Genomic DNA, 23,469 nt, shown 5'->3' with positions numbered 1-23,469 from the left:
AGTTTTTGTTCTTTGGTATAACCATAACTTTAACTTTTTGTCTTCAATTCATCAGTTCATGACTTCATCAATAGTAAAAAGGATAAAATTATGAATGCTCCTAAGGAAAAATTAAGAAAGTTACAAAGAGTATTTGGTATTTATGAATTAATTGTTACATATAAAAGAAGCGGCTATGGAGCAGGGAGTGGTTGTTACGAGACAGATTAAGTTTGGGAGCCTTTTCTTTTGTTAATAATGAACTTTTGCTTGAATACGGTGCAGAGCATATTTTAAATAACTTCCACAAGGCGGCACGTGAACCCAGCATCGGTGTGCCATACTGGGGACTCCACTCCAGTTAAAAATTTTTGGGGGCCCCAGTCGCCGCACTAGGACACCTCTCGGGCAGACCACCAATTTGCTTTTGAAAGATAACTGAAAGTTTTTGCCAAAGGTATCCTTACACACTACTGGGCGACAAAAAGTCTTTACTAGACGGCACTAGTGTCGCCTACTTTCTCTGAGACGGTGAGCTGTTTATGTTCGTACAATCCACTTACAACAGTATTTTAATGAAATAAGCAACAGGTCCTTAGTATTTACAATTTTTTTGACGACGGCGACCCTTCGCGCATGTTTGAAGACAAAAATAGTATAAAACTTGGGTGGAAAATTGGACAGGATCTAGTTTCAAAATTGAATCTAGACGAATCTAGTTTTCAAACTTGGATAGGTTATTTACCTTATTGTACCATGGTACCATGTTACATGGTTTTATATTCTCAAGTTTTTACAATTCCATCTAGTATGAGAACTTGTCAAAGTTATTATAGTATAGACAAAAATAGTATAATGTAAGTCACGTCACGGTTTACTTGGGTGCCTAGTACTTAGCAACCCTTCATCTAGAGGGGAGAGGTGTTCCCCGTTTAAATTAAGTATAGGTACCTATGTCGTAGGAATTTTGTATAATTCGTCATTTTATAAAACGGGGGAATATAGTAAAATGAAAGCGTTAGTGCTCGTATTTTAAAATCTGCCGGTCGCTTTTCAGGCATTTAGTAAAGGTCTAAATTTATTTTAAGTCATTTAGTAAGTGACTGAATTTATTTTAGTCATTTAATTAAAGTTTGTTTGTATTTGTGCCTCGTATTGAAAAATGGAAAAGAAAGAAAACTTCCACAAAAGCTTGAATGCTATGAATGTTTATTGAAAACTGAAGAGTACATAATTACCTACATTGTCTTTTTATAAACTGCCTAGTCATTTCGTGAAACGCTAACAATTTGACCTGTGGGGCCGTTTCTCTTCCCCTTTTAGATAGATAAGGGATATCATTTATTGATTTCGAATGGGAAGGGAACTAAATCACTTAGTCCTAGAAAGTACACTCATCTACAATCTGCCCATAGACAAACCACATCTTCATGAAACCTCATTCCCATGCCTACTTTATGTCAGGAAATTTTAGTTTGCATGACAGAGGCCAACCAGACTATAATTAGCTTTCACTTTACCGATTATGCCTGTCATATTGCTAAATGTCTATATGACTCCTGTTATCATCTGACAGATTGACATTGATAACACAGACCAACACGATTTTTGACTTTGATGAGAGTATATGGAATTTTGATAAATTTATTGATAGTTATTAGACGAAAAAAATATATAGGGCCTGAAAAGGGTTGCTTTTGTATCCAGGAGAGCCGTTGACCAGTATTTTAGAAAATCCAGAATTGAAATTTGCATTTATATTGATAAATTGAAATAAATGTAACTTTTATTAACTTATACGTAAAGAACGTATATCTGTGCTTATAGTAATCATATAAAATTAAAAATAGTAAAAAATTTAATATAGTGAATCCTATTACTCTTTTTTCCGTGTTCATAAGTACTTTCTCTCACTAAATCTCAAAAGTCCCCCATCACACTTCCGTTGTATTTACCCTGGTAATGTTGTTCAAGGTTCATATCTTGATAAGACTGTTCTCCTCGTTTTTCTGAGTACGCGCTCATATAATAAATAATAAAAATCGTTTACCTTCTAAAAATCTTTTGTAGTTACTACAAGCAGCATGTGAAGCCCAGGCGAGGTGTCTATAGATTCCGAACGGGGTAGTTAAAATAGGTTTCGTATGCTTCACAAAGCTTTTTACAGGCATTCGGTCTCTCATACTGTAATAAATACAGCATATATAGGTACCACAGGTGTATAACAAAAGGCATCAGCATCATATTTACACTTTCTTGGCAACATTTTAACCTCTTTATGAGTCTTCTAGAAAATATTCAATTGTTGTTTATCACTTTAGTGATATCTGATGTAGACACTGTGAAAGGTAAGACCCCTTTATTTTCTTGCAGTGTTTTGAAATACTCCAGAACTATTTGATATCTCGATATGATAGGTAACTAAAAAAATGAATTATTATACCTAACTATAATATGTACCAAAGAGTATATAACGAAATACTCTTTGCTAATACTTACCACAAAAGCAAACTTTATATGGAAAATGGGTTCTTTTCCTTTGTTTTGGAGCATATTGTAAGCGCTGCGCGGTTAGGGAGAGCGGGGAATCTCGACGGGCACTCGGACGGCGCGGTGATCGGCAGTATCCGACTTGCGGTGGCACTCCTTGCATCTCTGTTCAGTTAAATTTTTACTTTCAGAGTATTATACGCATTAGTTAATTAATTATTGAATAATAAATGGTTATTGGGAACTCGTGTGTTTTACAACGCAGCGGCGAGATCGGCTCTGTGCCTAGAATCCGAAACGAGTATTTTACGTGTAAAGTTGCAACCAAGGGATTGTGCCCTATCATGCGATTCTTACCAGGACCTTGGTAAGGACGAGTATTCTGCCGATTTGTAAGTACACGTTACCAATTTTACGCTAACATTTATCGTTACGAAACGAGCTTTTTTTGTGGCTTAATACGGGTCTCCATAAACGTGCGAGGTAACGCCTGTACTTCGCCCAGCATTACGGTATCAATTAATTTCGATACATTACATAAACGCATATTATTTAAATACGATGAATAGCCGACATCGAAGCGATCGAAAACCATCCGAAGATCGAAGTAGGCGTAGAAAACGGGAGGTTTCCGAATTGCGTCGCGTTAGATCAAGGTCACTGCGTCATCGGTGTCATGACTCACGCGATACTCATAACTGCAATTGTAAAAATCGAAACGAGGATCCTAAAGATGCGCGAATTAGAAATTTCGAAGCAATGGTTAACCAAATATTAAGTCGCGAACAACCCATTAATGCAGGTGCCAACGCCCAGCCCTTTGTGCGGATGGCAGTTAAGGGAGACTGTATACCGGAATTTATGCCGGGTAAACCAAATCAATCGGTGGCAAAATGGGTTAATAAGATTGACCAGTTATCTTTGGTAAATCGCTGGGATGAGAATACTACAATCCAATTAATGCAAAATCGCCTATCTGGATTAGCACGTAAATGGTAATCCCATCAGGGCTTACGTTGATACGGGTTGCAGTATCGTCACCATCAGACATAAGGACGCAATGGGATTGCAACTGAAATTACAACCAACTGGCAACTACAAAGTGCATCAAAGGATACGCAGGAGGAGTAACACAAGCTCTATTAGGGGAAACTACAGTCACTTTAACTGCAGTTGATCTTGTGTCAGCGGAAGTCGTCGCATATGTGGTGGTTGATAGCATGCAACAAGTACCAGTTATAGTCGGGCAAACTTTCTTGAATCGGACCGATGTAACATTACTGTTACGCGATCACCAAACTCGACTTTTTGAAAATCACTTGGCGGCCTTACCTGACGTAGCCAGTCTGCCACCACGAAAGCTGCCCTTATGGTCGAAAAACGCCGCGGTAATCCCCCCAAATACGATCGACTTAATCGAAATCGCCAACCAAGAACACCACGAAGGCGAAGTCTATGTAGAAGCTACAACCAGACAAAAATCTGGGGGCGAGTATAATATTCCAGGTTGTGTGACCACCATAGGGGGTGTGATCGCTATCCAGAATATAAGCACCAACCATTTGACGTTTCGGCAACATCAACTTATTGCACGTGGGACGCCATGTGAAAACGAAATCTCCCAAAACGAGGTGAGCAATTTGGTTATTAATGCAAGCACCTTGCCGTCTTTTCAGTTAAACGATATCAAGGGGCGGTTAGGTTCTAATTTGAATGAAAGCGAATGTATTCTAGTATTAAATCTAATAAACGAATTCCGAAATTGCTTTGCTGGAAATACAACTGAACTGGGTAAAACCACTGTAACTGAAATGCAAATACGTTTAAACGATGACGTGCCGGTAACGTATCGCCCTTATCGTCTGGCGTATCCAGAGCGGGAGTCTGTAAGAGGAATTGTGCAAGATTTAATCGCTAATGGGATCGTACAAGAATCACAGTCTCCATATGCTAGTCCTATTCTCCTTGTGAAGAAGAAAACCGGTGAATACAGAATGTGCGTGGACTATAGGGCCCTCAACTTAAAAACGATAAGAGATAAATATCCCTTGCCTCTTGTTGACGATGATTTAGAACGAATGCATGGAAATGACTCGGTTGCAAAAACTGCTTTCGTAACACCCGACGGACACTACGAGTACCTTCGAATGCCTTTTGGTTTAGTAAACGCTCCGGCCGTGTTTCTACGCGCCATTAACTCGATTCTCGGTAAACTTAGGTTTACAACTGCAATGGCTTATTTAGACGATATTCTGTTGCCTTCTTCATCCTTTGAGACAGGATTAGGGTCACTACGAGAGGTTTTTACGTTGTTTCGGGATGCAGGGATGACGTTTCGTTTGTCTAAATGTCAGTTCTTCCACGAAAAACTTGAATACCTTGGGCACGAGATTAGTCCGCATGGCATACGACCGGGTATTGCGAAGATCGAGGCAGTGGAAAAGTATCCGAAACCAACTAACGTCCATGAGATACGTCAATTCCTAGGGTGAACTTCATATTTTCTTAAGTTTATTAAAGGATTTGCCACGATAGCCAAGCCGCTTACCACCCTTACGAAAGCCAATACGCCATTCACGTGGGGCCAAAATCAAGAAGAAGCGTACGAAGCCTTAAAACGGAAGTTGCTAGAACGTACGGTACTAGCTCTATACAACAAGGATGCTCCCAGTGAATTGCACGCAGATGCCTCAAAATTTGGAGTCGGTGGTATACTGTTGCAGTGGCAGTCAGACCAAACGTTAAAGCCTGTATGTTACTACAGTAGACAAACGAGTAAAGCTGAACAGGGCTACCACTCGTTTGAGTTGGAAACCCTCGCAGTAGTAGAATCGATGAGACGATTCCGAATCTATCTACTAGGAAAACGTTTCACAGTAAAAACAGACTGTAACGCTATACGTGCGACCATGACTAAACGAGACCTTATACCTAGAATTGGGCGTTGGTGGTTACTCACTCAAGAATACGATTTTTATGTTGAGTACAGGCCAGGCATAAAGATGGCTCATGTAGATGCGCTGAGCAGGAACAGCTTACCAGGGGAAGGGATCGATTTCGATAACGATGCGCACTTACTGCATCTAAACGTAAACGAAGACGACTGGGTACTTGCTGCCCAATTAAATGATGACTTTTGTAAACGATTGCACTCCACGTTGACGAAAGAACCAATCGATGACGAAGAGAAACGTGTACATGACGAACGATGGGTAGTTCCGAAAACAGCGCGAAGTCAAATCGTGTTTTACCATCACGACAACGTCGGACACTTCGGCGCTGAGAAGACGTGTGCAATATTGAGGCGAAAATACTGGTTCCCGGATATGAAATAATACGTAAAACGATACGTGGCCTGTTGTTTGTCATGTATGTATAATAAGGAACCCACTGGAAAACGACCAGGATTTTTGTATCCAATCCCAAAGTTCGATGTTCCGATGCATACGCTACACATAGACCACCTCGGGCCATTTGTCACCAGTCGAAAGAAAAATCAGTACCTAATTACGGGTATTGATGGTTTTACGAAATTTGCATTTCTGAAAGCGGTACGAAATACGTCTGTAAATCCAGTTATTACTTTCTTGAACGATATCTTTAACATGTTTGGTGTTGTTTTACGCATTGTATGCGACCGGGGAAGTGCTTTTACTAGTAAACGCTTTGACGAATATTGCAAATCGATGGGAATAAAAGTACAATGCAACGGCGACTCCACGAGCCAACGGCCAAGCGGAGAGGTATAATCGAACAATCTTGAGTTCCTTATCCACTTCGACAGATGATGAAACTAAGTGGGATGATAGTGTCAGTCAAATACAATGGGGCATAAATACCACTATAAATAAGACGACGGGCAAAACCCCATACGAGTTGCTGCTAGGTTACCAACCTCGGCAGGCGAACGACGCCTTTTTGAGTGCCGAGGTTTGGCACGAACATCGGGATGAAGATCTCCCCGCAATACGAAAACGAGTGAGCGAACGAGTTCGTTCGCGTACAGCAAACTCAACAAAAGTTACGATACGATCAGAAACGAAAACCAGCCCCAAATTATCAGGTTGGCCAACACGTATTGGTACGCAAAAACGTTGCCGCAAACGACGGCAAAAGTAAAAAGCTCCTGCAAAAGTATAGCGGGCCATACGAAATCGCTAAAGTCCTAGACGTTGATCGATACGTTATAAGAGATCTGCCTGGAGCAACCCGATCCCAGAAGCCATACGAGGGTGTTGTCTCAGTGGACAAACTGAAGCCCTACACATCGGAAAATGGTTTTGCCGATTAAAATGAAATTCGGGATGTGAATGTCTAATGTAAAAAGGGTCTTTGTGATATCATCGTTTTGATTGTAGTTGCTATGTAGGTGGTAAAATACTGACCATCCACATCTGAAGAGGTCTAAAACTTTTTAACTACTATTTTGACGGTTCTGAATTTTTAGACACTGATAGACAGTTTACTTGCAAGCATTTTTTGTCTCTTGATGAATATCGCTATCTGTGATGGTTTACGAAAAAAAAAAATTTAGGCATGATGAATGGCATGCACCATACATGCGATTGTTCCTCAAAAACCATAAGTGCAAGCAAGAAGTAGGCTATGAAACCGTAGTGCATGTAACGTATAATAAACGAACACAACAGAGTAAGTCAATGTAATGTATTAATTTAAACTACTAAATAAATAAATAAAAAATAAAACTGATTTTTTGAGGAACAATCGCATGTATGGTGCATGCCATTCATCATGCCTAAATTTTTTTTTTTTCGTAAACCATCACAGATAGCGACATTCATCAAGAGACAAAAAATGCTTGCAAGTAAACTGTCTATCAGTGTCTAAAAATTCAGAACCGTCAAAATAGTAGTTAAAAAGTTTTAGACCTCTTCAGATGTGGATGGTCAGTATTTTACCACCTACATAGCAACTACAATCAAAACGTCGATATCACAAAGACCCTTTTTACATTAGACATTCACATCCCGAATTTCATTTTAATCGGCAAAACCATTTTCCGATAAAATAAAAATAACGATTTTTTTTTAAAATCTTTGGCGGTAGATAGCGCCTTACCGAAGCACTTTTGGATAGAGGTAAGTTGGGTTAAATCGTCCTATTTTGATACCAAGAACCCCTGGTAGCGCGTTGTACAGACCTTTTAGGGACACCCTGTATATACGTGTATCTTATAGTATTTTTTATTATACCTGCAGTATAATTTAATTTAAAAATAGGAAATATAATGAAATCATATTGACGTTATAGGTACTCGAATACATTTTATGTAGTAGTTTCCATACCTGGTTACGATCACGGCTACCACAGGATTAATTAACCAACAATTCTGTGGGGCTACAATTTCAAATCAGAGAAAATACAAGTTACGTCACTATAATCCACGATCACGAATAACAAATTTTCGTTCGTTTGGCAATCGTGTAGTGTAGGTTGTAAAAAAATGTAAAATCTAACACCAAACACGTCCGGTTTATTTTGTAAGTTTGAACTTTTTATTATGTAAACAGATTTCAGTTGAAATTCCAGAATTGTATCAAAAATGTAAGTAAAAGGTTAAGTAGGTAAATCAAGAGCGAGTGACAGTTCAAAAGAAAGGCTGTAAAATGCATTACAACTTCTTATGCCCTCATTTTTCGTCATTGTTGGCAAGGATTTATTGAAAAAATTGGGAAATTGTATAACCTTCGGCTCGTTTAATACCTCCACAACGGCAGAAATAATTAATAATTAACAAACTGGAACGTTTTTAATTGAGGAAGTTGTAGCTTCTTAAGTTCAGCAATAATGAAACTTTCTAATTAGTGAATTTCTAATTAGTATTTTTATGGCGTTTAACATAAGCTATGGCTTCAAATGCAGATTCTTCTGGTAGCAATGGTGAGTTTCGTACTCTTCGTTTAAGTAAAATATGTTTTAACCAATTTGCAGGTACGTTGACCCGAAACTATTCTTTAAATCCGGGATCTCCTCGTGATTATGAAACGCTTAAACAGCAATACGATAAGGCTAGTAATGAGCTTACCACGTTGCGGCGGAGATGTGATCACGCGTTGAAGGTACGGTTTAGCGTGCTTGTTTATAATTCTTACGTCTCTCTTCTAGGAATTGGAGTACTTTAGGAATCAACATCGAGCAGCAATGAATCAATTGGAAGTATCTTCGCAAGATTCTGCCACTTTACGTACTAAGTATGGTGACGTACTTAGTGAAAATCAAAGATTAGAGCAGGATATTCAGTCATTACGGACTGAACTATCAGAGTTACATCGACAGCAAGAGGTAGGCATTTGCTTTCGAAGTGAAGTTAGGTACAAACTTTGAAATTATAATTAGAGTTTGTCCTATATGGACTTTTGGAATTTTAGAAAAGAGGTCCGACAATTAACTCAATGCCCTATTTAGCAGAAAAAGGTGCTTTGGACTCTGAATTTCGGGTTAACCCTTTGTACCGTCTCCATGGTTACGCCCAACGCCAAATGACGAGATGGTTCTGTGATGGATTCTCTAGTGTGGCGGGGCATAATCAAGTTCCATTTTGCCTTGTGGTTTTTTTATTTATTTATTTGTTTAACCACACACCATACATAATAAGAAAATTCCAATTTCATGGCACTGGGGCTCTGGACATAATTTGATTAACTATTACATTTCGGGGATCGTGAAACAAGTCGATATCTTTCACTGAGCAAAACTTATTTAAGTTGTTACATTCAAATTCAAATAAAAGCAGCTTTCTAACAACCGAGAAGAGCGCTAGGGTCTTCATTGCTTACAAGGAAAAAGAGCTACTGAAAACACTTATTTTCTTACTTCTTTAGGTACTTGTATAAAATTCTTCCCTATGACCGAACTGCAATTTTTTTTATGTGTCTTGAGTGTCCTCGGATGGTTTCGATTCACAATTGGGGCCGATTGGATTATAGGATTTTTTCTTTGTTTTACATTTTTTAAAATCTTTATTCTTTTTTGAATATCATCTCTGTGGTGTTATTTTTTTGAAAAGATAATTTAATATTCTTTTTAGATTAAAATATGTAGGGTGTGAGAAATGTGGTCCAATAATTTTTTCCCTGACCCCTTATACTTATTTTGAACACGACAGATTATTAAACAATCATTATAAAAAATTTTTGTCATAAACATTTTTTTGTATCTCTCTTAACTAAGAAAATAGAGGCATATCGACATTGACATTTTTTTAATTTCTGTTTGTATCTCTTAAACGAGCGAATATTTTCAAATTTTGATTTTACCATTTTAAGTTTGATCCAAACAGAACTTATGTTATTTTCTTTGACACCTTTTGCTATACAGTGTAATGTTAGCATTGTTTGCAAAATAAAGAGCATTATTATTATTATTACTTTTAGAATAGTACTAACAACGAGACTAACAATTACCCTAGAATGGTGTCGAAAATGAAACACCCTGCACATGCACATGTTTTCTTGATCATGAATGCTTTTCCGATTAGCCACTTCTTTACTGCACGTTTGAAGTTATCATACTTCAGAGTTGTTATTTTGTCGGGAAGATGATTATAATAATTAATAGATTGCCGACAATGACTGTTTAGGGTTCTTGTTAGTCGGTATTGGTTTGTGTACAACTTATTTTTTGATCGGGTGTCATGAGAGTGTAGATCTCTATGTTGTAAGTACTGGTCTTTCCTTGTATGTACATATAGAACGCATTCTAAAATATATAGTGACGGAGAAGTAAGGATTTCGAATTTTTTAAACAAATCTCTACAGTTATCTCTGTATCCGACATGACCTAGAATTCTTACCGCTCTTCTCTGTAGACTAAATACCCTATGACTATCTGCTGCGTGACCCCATGCAAGTACAGAATGAGACATTACAGAATGACAGATAGCAAAATAAACAGATTGCAGTACCTTACTAGATACCTCATGTTGCAACACTTTTAAAATATATATATTTTTAGCTGTTTTTTGAGCCACTGTATTAACTTGTAGATGTTGGCTTCATAAATGTGATTTTGCTAGCAATCCAGTTATTTTTTTATCCAAGGTTAGCTGTGAGTTGCCTTACGACAGTTTCTTTTTTAACTATGTTTGCTGGGTGGACCCGCTGTTGGTTGGGGGTGTTATAGCCCTTTCGTGTTTTGAGGTTGAACAAGAGTTGAGTTGTCTGACCTCGCCTTCTTGATGTCCACATATGATGCTGGTATGCCTGCACATTTTCTTCTCCTCTTCTGTTCAGGACCAGAAGTGCGTTTACATTTTTATTTGCCCCCTTAGCCTTCTAGCCACCACGGAGCCTCAGGAGGGGACTTCTGTAATGTCGCCAGGGCTACTAAAAGGATATAACTCCTGAAGGTGCTTGAACGGCCCCTACCTTCCGCTAGTCAGTGTGTTACCACAAACTTCAGGAAGCTCACCCAGTCGTCAGTCTGACCTAACCACACAGCCAATTGATCGAGATCGGCTGGTCTCGACCTTCCGTTTCAAATTCTGACCAAACCAGGGTATTTTCGCCACTTTAAGGAGCCTAGTCATCCACCATTACAGGTCGCCTTAAGCGGCTCAAACACAAGATGCTGCTCTTAGTGTGGATGCTCACTTGGAGCTGTCATCATCAAATTGATATAAGGAATAATTCAAGCCATCTTCTGACGTTACACAACTCCTCGATCATTGAACACCGAAGCCCTACAATCACTAACCAACCCAATTTTTCAGACAAATTGTGAGTTTCTGTAATGGCGTATCAGATTTCAGACTTTTTCGTAACTTTTGTCGTTGGGGACGTATTTGGTATTTTTGATGGTACCTACATATTTTAAAGTTTTGTATAAAATGTCGCATTATCCTTTAAAGGTACTCGGTACTTGTCAGAACTCTTTCTAATATCTATCAAGAACTGTAATAACAATCGCAACATTGACATAGTACAGGGAGTCTATAAAAGAACTCCGGGGTTTAAAAAATTAATATTTTTTAAACTATAAAAGATAGCAAAATTTGATCAATTCCTTTGAAACAAGCAGCTCAAAGAGTTTTACTCATACGAATTGGGAATGTTTCTCTCAACAGTTGGCAGCGCTGCGGAGCGTTGACCGTGAAATGACGTAACGGCTGCGGCAGGCAGTCAGTGTCGTCTGGACTAACTAACTAACGGAGCTCACATTGAACTTTACTAAGTTGTTAAAAAATCTTGAAAATGTAAGCTTTCTAATCATGTATAAAACATGTATGTACATTTTTTACTGTATTAAAATATTTTGTCTTAAAACCCCGGAGTTCTTTTATAGATACCCTGTATGTGCGCTAATTATGCTGATGTTCATTCATTTGTAGGTTTTGGTATCCGAAAACAGCAACTCGGAGTCTCTATATATGTTGGCACGTAGAAACGAAGTTGTGCGCGACGACTATGACGCTTTAAGAAAGCGTTACGATGATCTTTTAGCATCCCATTCTCAGGCCATAACCAAGTTAGAACTAGCTCAAGACGAAAGTAACCGCCTTAACAAGCAGTTTGAAGAGGTCAATCAAGAACGGAATAATGCTGTACGTATTGGTGAATGGTGAACTTAATACACCCTTTCTCTAAAGGGTGAATGACTCTTCATTCTTTCACCTTACTGTTAAACTTGTTCAACACTTAATTTCCATGGAAACATTGGAGGTTATCAGATACAGTTGTTACTCCCACTTGTCGAGAATTTTAATTAAATGCGCCTAAAGTTTATGATGAATTGAAAACCAACAAAATTAGTAACCTCATAGTTCAACCGGGCAAATCGATTTTTAAAGTGTTCGAACCTCGGTTCCAACTCTAGCTAGTACCCCCACTATTCCGAATTAAGCCATTATTTATTATGTGCACGTGCTAAAAAAAGATTGCTCATGCACTGACCCAACTTTCTTATTCATGCTCATGGACGGATTTTTCTGAAATTTTAAGGGTGGGCAACTTTGTAGGCGAGTTTTTCAGCAATTTTAACAGAATGTGGTAAGGTTTGTCGTGCTTTTGTTTAAATGTGCAAAACCGAATTTGGCTGGTACTTTTGTAATCCGTTATATTTTTTACCAGATGCGTGAAGTGGTAAATGTCCGCCAACAAATAGCTTTAGTGCATGGCAAATATGATAAGACAGCTAGGGACTGTATAAAATACCGCGAGGCTTTTCAAAAAGTACAACAACAATACGAAGAGGCTGTGAAAGAAGTAAATCAAACTATGGCATTTCGAATGAAAGCGAATAAAGAGGTTAAAAGATTGACAGATGAACGCAATGCTGCCATGGCCGAATACAACCTGATCATGAGCGAACGGTAAGATATTGTGTAATCAATTTGATTTTGGGTAGGTAATTAATAAAAACATTAAAATAAATATGTGTGAAGTGGCATTTTATCGTCCGAATTGCAGTGATACCGTCCATAAGGAAATGGAAAAATTAAGTGACGATCTCGCGCAGTCGTTTAAAAAGATTAAACTTCTCGAAGCTGATAATAAAGAGCTTCTAGAAGAGAAGAAACAATTAAATTATCAAATGGAAACGTTACGCCGTGAAATCGCAAGTGCCTTGCACGACAGGGACAAAGCACTGAAGGAGTGTAATGATTTGAGAGAAAAATTTGGAGAATATAACGCCTCAAAAGACGACAATCACGATTCGCTCAAGAGTAGATTAGATAACATCACATTTGTAGGCGAAAATGCGGCAAGAAAAGAAATACAGGCTGACTCTCGAAGTTTAAGCCAGCGTCAGAGGTTGGACAATTTAGACCAGGCGAATCAAGAATTAGAATCTCTCAGGAAAAATTTGGATAAAGTACAAACGGAGCTGTCCGAGGCGATACAAGAGGCGGAGGTTTCGAAGGGTAGGCGAGATTGGGCATTTTCAGAACGTGATAAAATAGTATTAGAACGTGAAAGTATTAGGACATTATGTGATAATATGCGGAAGGAAAGAGATCGTGCCGTTAGTGAATTAGCCGAGGCTCTCAGAGAATCGGATGCTATAAAAAAACAAAGGAACGAATTGGTTAAGGAGGTGAAAATGCTAAAGGAAGCGTTAGAGGTTCACGCGGAAAAAGAGGCTCAGTTTAATCACTTTCATGGATTGGAACATAACAATTCTCGTGACAGTGCAATTGATAGTGATATGCAGGTGAGTCACTTGATTTTAATTTTGAGTTTGATTCTTATTTGTTTAGGAGTGGGAGACTGAAATACTTGAAATGGATCTGTCTGGATTATCAAATGATATCGATCTTGGAATTGAATTGGTTGGTGGTCGAGAAGATCCTCATTATCCTAACGATAGTGGCATTTATGTGGCATCCGTTCTCAAAGGGTCTGTAGCTGATGGGAAGTTGAGGTTAGTAAATGAAAATGATATCTGGGGTTGTTCAGATTAGTTTACTTTAGGCCAAATGACTGTATAGCTCGAGTAAATAATTTAGATTGCACGTCCGTTTCGAAGAGAATGGTTATAGAAACTCTAAGGTCAAGCTTACCTGTCGCACATATCATTGTACGAAGAAGGCGATCTCCTGCTTGGCTGTCTCAAAACTCTAGAAGTACTCAAAATGTTGTTAGGTCACCGCCCAGTTTCCAAAATAATTCGCGTGTAGCCAGGTGGATCTATACAGCACGACTGGCTGCCGGTTGTCACGGTTTAATGTTGGAGTCGGGAGTGTATATTGGAAAAATCAGCGAAGGTAGCTTAGCCGCGAAAGATAATAGCTTAGTTGTAGGAGATCGTGTTTTAAGTGTAAGTTACATTACTATTATGGTGCAAGGCACGACTTAAAAGTAAAGGTCGATTGATTATGCAAACAGAAAAATTAAAAAAATGGATACTGATTTTAACTTCTACTATGCTATTATTATTTATTATATATACGAACGACGTAAAGACACAAACACTAAGCGTTACTTGGTTTTAATCCGTGCGATTAGTTCACCAGGCTAGATCTGAGTTCTCATAAGAAACACAGACATAATAATAACAATAATAATAATAGTCTATGCTGTAGTGATCAGATGTAGCAGTTGGGCGCTCAAAGCAATGGCAGCAATTACTATTTTTAAGTAATCGATCTTTAATTTTGAACAGTGCCATTATGTGCATTATTATTCTAATTATGTAGTAATTAATTTTTCATTCCAGATTAATAATAAATCTATGGATCGGTTAGAAAGTTTACACGAGGGGATGTCTATTTTAAATGATAACAGGACTGATATAATTACAATTACCACTTTAAAAACGAGTTATCTGGATCCCGAATGTACAACTAACGTATTCATGCCAGCGCAAAGATACAAAAAGGAAAACCGAAGTTCACAAACGGACGATCACGATTTTATGAGAAATGAAGTGAACCGTCATTACCTCACCGCAGATTACAGAGTGTCAAAAAGTGGCAGCCACGAAAAAAATAGCGGAGCTTGGCTAAGGGAGAAATTGGATATGGTCCGCGGACGACGGCATTCTAAGGATCGCACCAGAAGTGAAGAAAAAAAGAAATATCGTAACAGTTCCCCAAATCCCTTAGATCTGAGCGCTAATACGTTTGAGCAAGAGCAAGCCATTGCCGAATTAGATCTAGTTATTGATAGTTATCATGGTGATAACACAAACACAGCAAAACGCAACAAAAGACATTCCAAAGAAATGTCAATTCAAGAGAAAAATGGCGGAACTTGGCCCAAAGCAAGAACAACTAATGTACTTCAAAACGCAACTGGAACTATTGTCGAAAGGACAAAGGAAAGGCCACCTTTAAGTTTATTACTAACTTCCGATCACAGCAACGAAACCTACTGCTTCCCGAATAATTCGAATCGCAATTCTACTCCCATACCTTTATCTGTCGCTCAAAATTTAAATCGCCACACTGTGTATAAAAGTATGGATAACAGCTCACAGTTTCCAAAGTTTAGCACTGTTAACGACTCCTTTGAAAAATTAAGGAGTAATAAGATGTCGGAATATGAAACATCACGAGATCCCAATAATAGACTTAGTATAAATTCGGACAATAGTTTAGATTTTCCTGTTAGTAAACCTGTGTTGATTAACGAGGAATATTTGAACTTTTACAGAAAAAATAAAACAGGTAGGTGTGCTTGTGATATATACTAAATACAAATACGTTCTTGGGAGCGGTAAAGTTGGTACCTACATCATTTTTTATTCAGTTTAATTCCATAGTTTCCAAAATACTGATAATTCCACAATTACTCTGTGTACACAGTCATGAAATAATATAATGTAGGTAGGTAATCGCTCCCTGGGATCACGTAATTAATAAATAGGTTACATTTTTTTTACTCCTTTAGATGTTTATTTGGAAGCAGAGAACCAACATCTCGTTGCATATGTGAGTGCATTTTGTGTTTTGAGTTGTTACTTGGTCACACAGTATTTGCATAGATGTTTCTTCTACTTCCTTGTACCATTGAATTTATAACTATCAGAAGCGCAGGTTATATGGCAGGACATGTGACGGTTTTCAATAGTTTGAATTGCAAGACGTAGATGTCTCTACCATCAAGAAAGATGAATAATAATGTCAGTTTTTTACCTTTGTTAATTATTATACAGGAATCTGTAATGAACCCACTATCTCGATTTGTAATTGTTGCATACAGAATTCTAGATACTCAAGAAACGTATTTGTAATGCATTTATGTGGCACACAGGATATTGAATGATGCAAGATAAACATTCTTCCTTTCATGAATCGTGACTTATCTTAACATTCCTTAAGGAAGATCTCCCGATTTCAGTAAAAATAAATATGTAAATGTCGAACCTGCCTATTGCACTGCCTGTTTCCTAATCCTGTTACGACATAAAAATGTATAGGACAAAGTCAAATATGAGTAGGTGCATCAGGATCATTTAAGAGTTCTTCAACGTTATAGAACATCTTGTCTAAAAGGAAACTTACTAGATTACGTTTGAACGTATGGAAGTTGTTGGTCGTTTTAATGGCAGACTATTGAAAATTTTAGCTCTTATAATATAGGGACTGGGCTGATTAACATTAGTTGTTCCTCGTGTTTCTCTGTGTTTTACAGAGTTATCAAATGTTCGTGAGTTTTGAAAAATATTTTTTTAAGAGCTATTATCAACGTTTTCATTTGGGGGTGCAATCCTCAGGTCAACGAGATATTGGATTTGAATCAGTAAATTGGGGTGTATAGCAAAATGTGCATAACCTATTTCATGTATAGGTGGTGACGTATTTGCTACATACAGCATGGAATCAGTTACGATGCCAATTAAATGCAAAAGATGTGCCTATTGGAAATTAAATTGAATCATGCAATTGTTACCTTTATATAGTGCTACCTGAGGTGTTACCACATATTTACACATCTGAAAATGACTTTTCTTCAAAAGCTGGTGGTTGCATTCCTATAAAAGACATATTCTCCATTTTGAGTTTTAATATTTTTAAAGGAAACTGTATTTCATGTTGTGCTTTTAATAATAATAACATTAATAACAAAATGAAATATTGAATTTGAAATGAAAGTTTTGATACTTGTCAAAAACTGTAGCATACAGGGTGTTCCAGATTGAGTGGAATTGCATAGGTAACTTTGTTATTATTGAATATTGACACTAGGTTAAATGATCAAAGTTGTGCAGTCTTGCGTGTTTTGAAAATTCGAATCAGATTAAAAGTTATTTAAAAAGAACTGAAACCATCTGATTTTAAAGTTTAAATCTCCCCTTTAATGTGAAGGTTTCTCTTTTTAGTAGGACAAACTAAAAAATTTGCTGTTGCTGTGGCTAGCACAGATACCACCCGCACACCTGCGCATGCGCGTTTTGTCCAAAGACTGGCAAGCCCTATCTTTTATGTCTAAGAATATGTGTACCAAATTTGGTTCGAATAGGTTTAGTCGTTTAGCCAGAAATGAAAGTACAGGCGGACCAATAGACAGACCATCATCAAGATTTTGTTTGATTCGGATTCCTGGTGCTTCAAAACGTGTATTTCCTTAAAAAAAGTGGGTTTTTTTACCTCATTGCAATACACCCTTATTAACATGCGGGTGGTAAAAATGATGTCAAAATGAAGTTGGCGGGTTGATTTTACAAATTTTTTATACGAAATTTTACTCGAATCCAATCTATCTTTCATAATCATGAAGTTGCCCATGCAATTCCACTTGATTCGGAACATCCTGTGTTTAAAAATTACCTCTATACATTTATTTCAAAACGGAGAGGGCTCGATTCTTCACAAAAAAACTCCGCGAATTTGAGTCCAATTTATTTCCTATAAATTCTTATCTTGATTTTAGTAAAAGAGGCATTTTGTCCATAAGATCTTATACTTCATCTGGAGGTACGAACGTGCTATAGTAATAAAGCAATCAACCTTTGAAGGATTCCAATGCCGTGCACAGCAAATAAGCCACCCTGTATGTGACCCGTCACTAATAAGTTAAATTGTTGTAGGTGCTATGAAATATGTATCGGATTCGGAACGTGATAGCACCTTAAATCATGACATCCAGTCAATGTCTGGCGTTCCAACATCACACTCTCGAATTCATTCGCAACTCTTCGGACCACAACAGCGTATCCCGTTTCCATTCCACCCACATCCCCACCCTCATTCGAACCCATCGCCGCTAAACTTTCCAACCAGTCATTCGCGGGAAAGCTTCTGTTTCGAACCGCCTTACTCCACATTTCATTCTCATAGCCCCTCAGTGGAAGCCAACTATCCAAAAAAAGCTACCATGGGAATGAACAGTATTCCACCGCACGCTCACGTACCTTATCGAGATTCCGACATGATACCTGTGAATTATACATCGGGTTACGAAGGCGGTACATTTCCTCGAAAGAAAGAGAATCCAAGATTTCGTATTCCGTCAAACCCGAGTGTAACGTCGAAGAATTCTGCTGGGAAAGTTAGTACTGGTAGCATTGAGCACACGTCGGAGAGAGGTAGCCCGATGCCTATTTTTCAAGTGGAAGTTCTAAGCCCGGGTAATAGGGACAAAAGAAACAGCGTTCCGGACTATTGTTGGCCACAAAAACCCCTACCCGGCGAGTTGAGACGAGTTCATATTGACAAATCAAACGAACCCTTAGGTATCCAAATTAATTGTCCGGAAAGCGGCGGAATATTTGTATCGACGGTGAACGATAACAGTTTAGCTAGTCGGGTCGGATTACAAATAGGTGATCAGTTACTGGAAGTTTGCGGCATTAACATGAGGAAAGCTACCTATAATTTGGCGGCCAATGTTCTGCGGCAATGTGGAAATTCTATTACCATGCTAGTTCAATACAGCCCCGACAGTAGGTGCCATAGTTATCACAGGAAAATTAATTAATCTGACTTTTAGAATATCACGAACTTCAAGATTCCGGATCGTGTACTGGTTCAAGTTCTAATGACGAAGGAGATGGCGAACCAACACCTTGCAATTCACCCAAAGGAGTACGAAAATCTCATCATAATTCTCGAAATGTTCCTCTTGCGAATCAAAACACTTTAAGTAGGAAGTCACAACCACCACCTAACTCACGCCAAAATAGCACCAGCCGGTATGTAAATTACCAGAGAAAGTATTCGCTAGGGCTATTATCAACGTTTTCATTTGGTGTATAACTTATTTTCTCAAAAAACAACCATTTAAAATTTCCGCCGCCATCAAAGCGTACCGTGTTTGGAACCTATCTACGCACCGTCCTACGTGAGCGGTAGAAGTGAGGACGGAGCGTTAGACAAAACGTACCTCGTTTCGCCGTGTCCAGTCATAACGGCCGATTTTTGCCGCATGGTTAATATGTGGTACGTTCTGCATAAATTCGTCACTCGGAGGATCATTTAAACCAACATAAATAAAACACAACAAATTGAGAAGGGGGAAGTGAAATTTAATTAAAACGTTAAAACATTCAAATCAAAATTTAAATAAAAGTTGCCCTCTTACAACCGAGAGTAGCTCTAGGGTCTTCATTGATTACAAGGAAGGAAAAAAAACTACTGAAAACCTTATGGTTGCTCACTTATTTGCTTACTTCGTTTCTAATTTGCATTTTTCAATTACATCCCAAGCAGCCTTTTGTATGTTTGATGCTCCACTAATATAAACATTGTTTGCCTTCTTTTTGAAGGTATAAATTTAAGCTCGATATTGCTTCCTGAATGCATTGAGTGTAGTGTTACTAACAACCCTACAATCCTTCATTTACTGATATTCAGTAATGTAGAATATCTCTGCTTCCCTTTATATTCTGGTTAAACCGATATATTTTGAGAGCATTTGTGGGATTACTAGCGACCAGCTTACATTTACAAAAAAAAGAATCATATTCTGTTGTAATGAATTCTATAAATGAAGCGAATGTTTCGTTGCTGTTTCACTGCATTGATCAAATCATATTTGAGCGATAGAATGCAAGCTGTAAAGGTTGATGGAAATACATCCAAGATTCTTAAACTTCAAAGAGGTGTGCCGCAAGGTTCTGGGACCTTTATTATTTTTAATATTTATTAACGATTTTTCGTTCTAGGTGTTCTAGAGAAAAATAATGTACGTAAAATCCCTATGTCTACTTCTTATTAAATGCCACTATAATGTTCGCCAGGAGAGAATACCGGTCACAGAACCCCTGATGGCGGTCTAAAATAATATGGTTTAATATAAAAAATATACAATTGCAGACCGGCATCAGGTGTTCTGTGACCGCAATTCTCTCTATATTTATATTTAGTGCTCCCTCTTTTTTTTATTACCGAACCATAATATCTATTTCCAAATCAGTTGCCCATTTTGTACCACTATCGTCTTAACATAATTAAAACTGCCACAATTTTTGCTTGCAGAAATGATGATGAACCACGTTACTTATATATTGAGACATTAAAAACATCAAATCTAGGAATTTCGCTAGTTGGAGGAAATGCTGTCGGTATTTTTATACACTCTGTGCAACCCGATTCTTTGGCATATCATGCAGGCCTAAGAACGGGTGACCAAATTTTAGAGTACAATGGAAGCGATCTTCGTCAAGCGACAGCAGAAGAGGCAGCTTATGAGTTGGCCAAACCTGCCGATAAAGTGACGGTTTTGGCACACTACAGGATAGATCGTATGACTAACTTTCGTTTACAGCCCGAAACAAGCAAACATAGAAATGAATCTTAGTGGGAAGAAAAATGTTTTAGGATATTTTGTAGATGGTGCGCAGCTGGATAGGGTTCTTGCTTTTTATCTCAGCGGGTTTTGAACATTCATAATTTTTTTATTTTCTTGGCTGCAAGTTCCTTTCTCAGTTTGTTTTGGGCTTACAGTCTTTGTAATTACCAAAGCTATTTTAGGTTATAATGAGGTTAAGGATAAGCCTGGTGATAGTTTGTACATCCGCTGTTTGTTTGACAGAAGCGGAAGCGAGCTTACAGATAGCTTGCAGCTCTGCTTCAACAAGGACGACGTGTTATACGTCGATAATACGATGTTTAACGGTGTACCGGGACATTGGCGTGCTTGGAAACTTGATAATGACGGACATCGTCAACAATGCGGCATTATACCAAGCAAATACAAGTAAATAAGATTTTGATATGTAAAAATGTAATGTTTCGTTGATAGGGTAGAAGAAGAGTTATTGTTAAAACGAAGTACAGGCGATTTGGAAACGAGAGGATCAACTTCAGCTCGACGGAGTTTCTTCCGACGTAAGAAACATCAGCGTAGTGGATCACGTGACTCCAAAGAGCTGGCAAGTTTTTGTAATGTTTCCTCCGGATGGTATTCTGATAATGGGACTTTACATGAAGATTTATCACTGTGTTCGTATCAGCGTGTCGAAAAATTGGATTGTAAGTTATGTGTGTGACCCAAGAAGCATGCATCAGATGGGTTTCTAGAAGGCATGTTTATTTTATTCATTAACAAAAACATGCTTAGTTTCGAAATTTTCACAAAAAATTCCTAATGGCCGGGAATCTTTTTGGGTTCACATTGAATAAAGAAATAGGACTCCTTACTCCACTAAGTTCGCAAATCAAAAACTTCAACATCATGCTATGTGGGGTTCAAAGGTGAAAGTGCTAAAAATGTTGCGAGCCTTCTGCTGTCCCATGTCTGTCGTGCAAACCAATTTCTTGCCAAAATGGTTGTGCTTAAAGTGCAAGCGTTTTCTATACACTTGATAGCTGATAGCTTAGGCATTTGACCCAAGAAAGGTGTCGAGATTTCGAGGACAGTTTCGGAGGAATTGTTTAGGAAAATTCTGTTTTATATTAACACTTAAGCGAACAACTTGTTTATTTATTTTTATTGAAAACTAACTTGAAATGTTACATTCAACTTGACATATATTTCTTTACCTATTGCGTTGCAAACTCTAATACATATATGACCCCTCCCCTTTTACTACATGTTGCTATGTGCAATGGCGTGCAGTCACTACATGAAACAACTGTTTAGCTAGCTCAAATCAAATTAAAATAGAAACTTACATCTTTATAACCTCTCCTGACACACATCCGACATCTGCTGCTGTTATCTGCGAGGTAGTCTTGCAACCGGTTGTGCATTATTTTTTAGCTTTAATGTGCATTGAGTACTTAATTTACCCAGTCCTGTAAATACATCACAAAGATAAATGTATAAAAACATAACCACTTATTCTTCCGTTCCCATGTAGATACGCACTTCATGGGTCACCCGTATGTACAATTATATTATAGTACAAATGCATCAATTGGAAAACAGTTCCAGAATTTCGTCCAGTCCTGGTTCTCGGACCTCTCGCAGAATGTGTCGTCGATAAGTTAGTGGCAGATTTCCCAGAGAAATTTCAAAAGGTGACTCAAGAGGCGAGGCACTGTTCTCAAGCGGCGTTAGATCAAGAATTGGCCGATAATCTCATTGTCGACTACCGAAGGAAAGGAAATTACTTCGAATGCACAACTGTTTCTGCTATACGATCCGTTTGCAATTCGGTAACTTGTGTTACTGCTTTAGTTTATTTTGACACTGGCTTTTAATTTTTTGCAGCACTTGCATTGTATGTTAGATATTTCGGTGTCGTCGGTAGAAAAATTGCACAGACATCAAATATGTCCAATAGTGTTGTTGATTAAATTTAAGAGCACTAAACAGATTAAAGAGGTTAAGGATACTCGTTATCCCTTAGATAAGCTCTCAGGGAAAGCAGCTAAAGAAATGTATGAGCATTGCCTTAAACTTGAAGTTGAGTACAGACACCAAATTACAGGTAAAGACAAACTTTGGGTGCTAACCCTGTTTTTTAACACTATGATTTTACTTAGCGGTCATCCCTGCTGGAGTTAACATCGCCTACATGTGCACTCAAGTAAAGGCAGCAATTGACGCCGAACATAATAAAAGTCAATGGGTTCATATTTCTTAACTTTTCTGTTTGTTATAGCGTTTAGTGCAGCGAATGAGTCTTCCATAATATAATAATAATAATAATTAGAGATATTTGTAGTGTACCTATTTAGACAATTCAGAAGGTATCTGAGTGAGGAAACTTTTTTAACACTTTTATATGGTATGTTATTGTAATTGCGCGCTTTTAATATAAACATTTCAACGCTAATTATTCTCTGAATATGGTAGTGCTAATGGTGGAAAGTACGTTTTACATTACCACGTTGTTTAAAAAACGCTAGTGTAGAAACCAAATGAAATTGATTGATATTAAAAAATTGTAAAGTTTATATAGATATGTTGTAATGTTAAGTTTTTTCTATTCTTGGATGTGATTTTAGTGTTTCTGTTGTTTATTTATTTAAATGCTTGTCATTTTATTATTTAATACGATATATACTAGGTACAAGAAATGTTATTACTAAAAAAGATGTGAAAACCTGGGATGGCGAAAACTGACATTGATAGTGCTTATTAAACAATTCTTAACTAAATATTCTAGATTTATAGCTCCTTTGGAAATACTACATTTTTTACAGCA

The 23,469-nt window shown here is 37.8% G+C and overlaps 1 protein-coding gene across 3 annotated transcripts; it reads left to right on the top strand.

Moving 5' to 3' along the window:
- Positions 1–7,703: 7,703 nt before the first annotated feature.
- On the top strand, positions 7,704–23,421 carry LOC116178452 (disks large homolog 5). Of its 3 annotated transcripts, XM_031497944.1 has the most exons (18): positions 7,707–7,970; positions 8,020–8,370; positions 8,422–8,549; positions 8,596–8,772; positions 11,819–12,031; positions 12,558–12,799; positions 12,897–13,641; positions 13,688–13,851; positions 13,902–14,247; positions 14,647–15,598; positions 17,962–18,816; positions 18,864–19,065; positions 20,351–20,616; positions 20,846–21,071; positions 21,117–21,346; positions 22,245–22,474; positions 22,530–22,749; positions 22,805–23,421. In XM_031497944.1, the coding sequence occupies exons 2-18, from the start codon at positions 8,337–8,339 to the stop codon at positions 22,903–22,905; spliced, it is 5,331 nt and encodes a 1,776-aa protein (XP_031353804.1). In that variant the 5' UTR covers positions 7,707–7,970; positions 8,020–8,336; the 3' UTR covers positions 22,906–23,421. The 3 variants fall into 3 exon arrangements, with proteins under 3 accessions (XP_031353805.1, XP_031353804.1, XP_031353803.1); XM_031497943.1 differs by having other exon boundaries at positions 7,707–8,370; XM_031497945.1 differs by lacking the exons at positions 22,530–22,749; positions 22,805–23,421 and having other exon boundaries at positions 7,704–8,370; positions 22,177–22,442.
- The last annotated feature ends 48 nt before the right edge of the window (positions 23,422–23,469 follow it).

This window comes from Photinus pyralis, unplaced genomic scaffold (assembly GCF_008802855.1).
Source record: "Photinus pyralis isolate 1611_PpyrPB1 unplaced genomic scaffold, Ppyr1.3 Ppyr1.4_LG8, whole genome shotgun sequence".
Classification (NCBI taxonomy): Eukaryota; Metazoa; Arthropoda; class Insecta; order Coleoptera; family Lampyridae; genus Photinus; species Photinus pyralis.
Note: the sequence above shows the minus strand (reverse complement) of the source record. Positions and strands in the feature narration are given on the sequence as shown.